This window comes from Chaetura pelagica, unplaced genomic scaffold, assembly GCF_000747805.2.
Source record: "Chaetura pelagica isolate M959 unplaced genomic scaffold, ChaPel_1.0 scaffold275, whole genome shotgun sequence".
In the NCBI taxonomy this organism is placed as follows: Eukaryota; Metazoa; Chordata; class Aves; order Apodiformes; family Apodidae; genus Chaetura; species Chaetura pelagica.
In genome coordinates, this window is record NW_009953486.1 from 3,478,613 (window position 1) to 3,484,669 (window position 6,057).

A 6,057-nucleotide genomic window follows, 5' to 3' on the forward strand; every position below is an offset into this window, starting at 1 on the left:
GTATGCAATTATTCCTGGAGTGCCACTTGTCAAAATGCCATCTCACAACAAGGTAGAAATCCTCCCCTTGGGTCTGCCCCCAAGCCTGTTGGCTAGATTAGGTGGGGAAAACTGCCCTCTTTCTGCCTAGGCTGTTCCTTTTCTGTGTATTAACCAAACATGAAATCTAGAAATATTTCCTTCTGTTTCCTCCTCTTCCCCTCCCTGGCCTTCATTCCACATCCGCTGGATTAAATGTGGCACATTAGGTATAAAACAAATCTATTAATTTTGTTTCCAGCTGGTCAAATATTCATATGAATTTGTGGAAAGACACCTACTGTACTGGGCCTGGATGAGCACAAGGACAAACATTATAATAAACTCAACATTATATTAATCTTAACAGTTTCAAAGAGCTTTCCTACTCAATTAATTTGTTAAAGTGGACTCACTAGAGACAGGAATGCTAGAATACACAGACAGCGACAAGTCAGCACAGAAAGACTAGATTGACAATAATTACTTTAAAAACTAGAAGCCACCAATGAGGGAGGTAGAAAGATTTCCATTAAACAGGAGTCGAGTCTTACATACCAAGGAAACAGGAAAAGGTAATTCCACTGTTATTTTTTTGGAGCATGGTTAAATGAGACCTCAAAAAATGGAGGAAAATAAATACAGAAGAGAGAAAAGGTTGTGACATGGAGACAATAAGAGGAACTAGGATTAGAGAGATGTAAGAAATTGGGATGATTTTGAAAGCCTCAGTGCACAATTTTGAATGCAGAGTAAAGTAAACTTCAAACCACAGAACTAGGTTTTGGAGAGACACAAGATTAAATACATAACACATTATCATTGCCATCGTTCCAGAAGAGCGTGTCCAAGTGATAAGAACTAGAAGTTCAGAGGGAAATTTCCTTAGTAATGTGGAATCAAACACTCTAGAGAAGAGTATTATTGGAATAATAGCAGTGCCTGAGGGTTTGTAGTCAAGATAATGATCTAGTTGTTCTAAGAACAGGGAGATGAATGGGTTTTGCCTCAATTCATTTTTAGGATGATACAAAAGCAAATACAGCCATGAAGGATAGGGTTTGAAGAGAAAAGAAAACATTGAGGGCATATATTAACAGAAGTTGTCTATGTCAATTTTTCTGTTTTGTCTCTGTTTTAAGAGACAAAAAAGAGAGGATAAATCTTCAGAGTCCCACATACAGTGCTTTGGGAAGAAATAGCACGTGGTTGAAATTAAGAAGGTGGTGGAAAGGACTTACAAAAACATCCTTGTGATGAGCAAACATGATGAGATACTTTCTGGGAAACAAGAGTTTCTGTTGTCAAAGCAATTAAATGTTCAGTGGAGATAGAAATGGGCCAGAAGAGCAATATTATATAAAACAGCAGAAGGGCACAAGATTGCATGAGTCATGGGGATGGAAAGGAAAGGATGGAAAGGAAAGGAGGAAAAGGAAGTGGGAAAGGATAAAGCAAAGTAATAGGAAACCTTTGAAAGAATTCTTTCCATGCTGAGGTGGTGAAGCAGGGTGAGAGCATAAGCAGGCAGCATTGCTCAGCAAACCACAGCAGGTAGGGGTGGGTTTGGTGAAAGTGGCTGAGGAGTGGGACTCCAGAGAACGCAGGGCATGGGGGGGGTGGGAATGGAGAAGAAAAGGCAACCAGGGCAGATGGTGAAGATTGACCAGAGAGAATGGGCAGGAAGATCTGTAAGCACTACATGGCACTCCTTACAATCTAGGATAAAGCATTATCTCTGCAGCTTACATTTCTTGGTTGTCAAGAAGTGAATGGAGTCCTCCAGCTGCTGGGTTGTGCCTGGCTGTTCTAGTCCCAAGGAACTGCTGTCATGGGTGAGCTCTGCTGGAGCACAGTTGCATGAAGGGAGATTCAGTTACATTATCTGTGCTCCTGGCACTGAACTGCGCTTGTATTTGCAGCATTTTGTAGACAGGGCAATGATATGGACAGTGTAAGCTTTGTATTTACGTTGTTCTCCAGAGCCAGGACAGAAAATTTCAGGCTTGGCACAGAAGTTTAAGAAACGATTTTAAGAGAAGCTTGTTTCATCTTCACAGGAGTCACTGCTAATACTAAAAGGGCACAGTGGATCATCTCATAATCCAACTAATCCCATTATGCAAAGCTTTGTGTGGTCCCACAGTTTAATAGCAGTCTCAAAAAATCACTGGTTTTATGTACTGATTGCTAACCTAGTATGGGCTGAAATGAACAAGGTGCTCTGATGTTTAATAAACTGACTCCTTATAAAGCAGCTCAATAGAAATATTTTTTTTAAACATTTTATAGTTTTTTGAAAACATTTTATATCCAATACCTGCATCTTCTTTCAGCTCACCCAAATGCAGCTCCTCGCCAAGCAAGGTCACATTTGTTGTGGCTGCTATTGAAGTCTCTTGCTGAACCTCTTCTGAGGCAAGTGCCTGGCACACAGGAGCTGGAGGGTCACTCTGCATTGCTCTCGTGGCATCGTCACCAGTGCAGGCTTTCCCTTCGGTATCTGAAACACGAAGTCATTTAATATTAACTAATCCATGAGCAGTGAAAGCTGAAACTCCCTGATATCCTCTTGAGAAGAGAGAGTCCCAATGTTGCACTAGTCCTGAGGGGACTGAGATTTGTCTTAGAACAGCACCTGTTTTCTGACATCTGTAATGCAACGCCTGTGGAGACCAGCCCATCTGGATACTAATATCCACCTAGTTTTCACAAAGGGGCATCTTTTTCTGTGGACGTCCAGCAGCCTGGGCAAATGGCTGTTGTGCATGTACAGGAAAGGCCACTGTGTTCCTTAAGCAGTGTGGGAGACGAACACAAACTTCAGAAACTGGAGGGGTTTGGGAGAAGGCAATTCCTTGCAGGAGCAGAGCTAATGGTGCAGTGCATGCGCAGGTTGGTCTGATATGTCTGGGTTGTGTCAGGCTCCAGGCATGACATGCTGCCATCCAGCTGCCCCAGCAATAATGCCAGAGCCTTACTGAAGACAGGGCTTCTAGTATTCCCTACCAAGCTGTAGGTTTTGAACATAGTTTTAGTTACTCAGCTTTAAAAAGCGTGTCCTGTGTGATTGAGCTGATCAGAAATTCAAATCTGTCTTAATGCAGACCGAGAAACTGCTCCCTTTGCTTACTCTGAAAGATTTTTGTGCCAATGATGCCTGCAGCTGTAGCATCGTGATGACTGAAGCTTTTCTAGCATTCTCCTATTCAGGCAAGAGTCCTCAGAATACAAAGTATCCTTTTACTTCAGGACTCCCTCAGAATTTACAATATCTACATTACTGTTGCAAACCAAAGCAATTACTTGCTGCTCCAGCCAGCTCCATGCTGATGGACATGTTTGCTGACCACCCCTGACCTCCTAGCTTGTATTTGTCAGCCCTGGACACTCCTTTCTGGAAGCTCCTAACGGAGTGACGGTTTTTGCGATGGTATCATGACAAGTGTCTTGAACATTGATTTAAAATAGCTACCATTCACAGCTACTACTTTTTAATTCTATTTGGACAATCTGCGGAGTAATTTATTGCCCTTGTGGGTAAGGGTATCAGATATTGGCCCAGAGATGCTGCAGAAGGGATACAGTATTTTTGTACATTGACCTCACTCAGTCTGTCTCATAATCACGTTTGATGAAAAGTTACTGTTCTTAAAATAGACCCTGCAGTAGCACAGTTGCTATGATACAGAGAAGGGGAGGGGGGAAAAGTTCATTGCCTACATTTCAGCTCATTGTGAAGGCAGCCTCTACATAATCGTCGGTGTATTAACAGCTGCCTGCATTATTTGACAGGGAGCCCCTATCTCTCTCTGCTGTAAGTACAGCTAAATCTGATTAGTTTTGTGCTCACAATGGGGAGGAATATCAGGGGAAGCTCCTTAAATGTTTTCAAGGTAACTCTGCCTTGCACATTGCTCACATCCTTTGGAAAGGCAGGCTGCTGACAGCTGTGCCACAATGCAACTGCAGTGAGAGACAGGAGTTCCTTCATATCCTGGCCAGTGGAAAGTGTGATGACTAATGAAGTAATGACAAGAAGACAACCCTGTGGAAGAATTTCTGTTGAGGAACATCTGAGACATACAGCAGTGATGCCCCTGGTCAGAAATGATCAGCTCATGCTTAGATCAAAGTGAGTGTGCTGCTTTGATTAGCAGAAAAGCCTCAGAGAGTCTTGCTTGACTATTACAAAGTAATCAGAAGAAGTAGGGGTGTAATTTAGGTGGGAGTGAATCCCACTGTCTGCCAAACCCTGCACCTCTTACAGGATGCCAGTTGTTTCCTTGGAGTATAGCTATATTTGCCCTGTGTGAGCAGAGCTGGAGATGAGAAGACAGAAGGGGCCCAGACTGTGCAACTTCATTTGTGCAGTGTGTCTGGACAGCTGGATTTTGGGGTTGTGTGAGGAGAAAGGGTGACATAACCTGTTAGGATGACTCATCACCAAAGCAAGGACAGTGCAATTTCACCCTGGGCTGATCACAGATTGATGCAGATTCTGCGCTAGCTTTGTGGTTTGCTCTGAGCCAAACAGTCCAGTTCAAAATGCTGCTTGACAGACCTTGTGCTACAGAACTGGAGGATGACACAGCTATTGTAAATGCTTGAAGCAGATCTGGAGATTTCTCAGATTGTAGCTTCATCCCAGTTTGGGCTATTTATGAAAGTGAGCAGGAATCAGGTCTTTGGAAGTGGAGTAGAACCTGATGAAATAGAGAGATTTTAGGTTTTACTGTAGTCTTTAAGCATAGTGTAGCTGCTCTGACAGTTGCAACTTACTGCATAAGCAAGGACTTAGCCTTGAAGCTGCTACCACTTCATCTTAGTCCAAGTAGGACACTAATCTTTTACTGAGAATTATTTGGGTCAGTTTTTTGTTTCAGTTATTAAGCTCCCTCTCCTAATAATATAATAAAATAACCCTAGAGATTCACAACACTGCAAAGAAGAATAACTTGCAGGCAGCAGCAATGTCCTTCAGCTGACTGTTAGCCATTCTTTGCTTTCAGGGCTGCAAGGTGGTACTGAAAATGTGTTTGATGTTTATAGGAGCTCTCTGCAACTTAATAGCAGACAAGTAAGCAGTCTGCTTGCAGCTGCCTTTTAGAGAAACACAGTTTGACATAATTTTTCTCTGGAATATATATATATATTTAAGTTATTTTAATTTTATTAAAATGTTCTTGTAGCTTAGCATTGTCTGTTTTCCTCCCAGACATTTATTTATGCATGCAAGAAGTTTATTGATTTGTTGTTATTATTACCTTTTAATGTGTTCTACAGAAGTTTTATTTTACTGTGTTTTGGTAAAGCCAAAGATAGCCAAGTTGTCAAATTCATTGTTTATAGGGAACTTCTATACTCCTAGCAGAAATTAGGCATATTTTTCTTTCTCATAGTGCTAATAGGACAACTAATTATATATAATTATGAGAGAGACAGAGTTCAATGGAGAGAATTAAAAATGAGCTTTTGAAAAACTTCAATTTTTAATAAACTGAAAGAATTTAATTTTTTTACTTGACCATTAAACTCATTAAAATATAACAAAATAATGTGAAAATAGCTTTACTGCAATGGAAAAAAAAAATAATCCTGTTTAAAATGTGCCTTTTTTTGACTCCAGTTTCTCAGTTACATACCAGTGTGGACCCACTCAGTATTGTCCCACAGACTATTTATAGGTATGGCATTTGTTTTATACAAAGAAACTCAATTTTAGTCTCAAAGAATGTAATTTCTATCTATCAGATTGTTCAAACTCAAAGGCCAATCTTTCCTCATTATAGTACTTTCTGCTATAAAGTTTTCAAAGATAGATTTGTTTATTTTTACCTCTGTTTATGTGGACATGCCAATTGAGGTGTTGTCCATAACACTGGGAGTTCACTTGGTCTTGCACCAGATCTCTGTCTCCCTTAACCTTTGAAGTCAGCACATTTGGAGTCCTTTGAGTCAGGACTTTGGAGCAGCAGGGATATATAGAAACACAGTCCTTTGTGTATGTTTCTGACATTTTTTAATCTCTCATTCAAT

At 40.8% G+C, this 6,057-nt stretch overlaps 1 protein-coding gene across 1 annotated transcript in view; it reads right to left on the reverse strand.

Annotated features, from left to right (window-relative positions):
* Positions 1-6,057, reverse strand: part of PHACTR3 (phosphatase and actin regulator 3) — a 48,596-nt gene that overhangs the window by 40,805 nt on the left and 1,734 nt on the right. Inside the window, exon 3 of the mRNA XM_009998746.1 lies at positions 2,339-2,521. Coding sequence (XP_009997048.1) covers positions 2,339-2,521 — 183 coding nt within the window. The remainder of the gene's footprint in view (positions 1-2,338; positions 2,522-6,057) is intronic.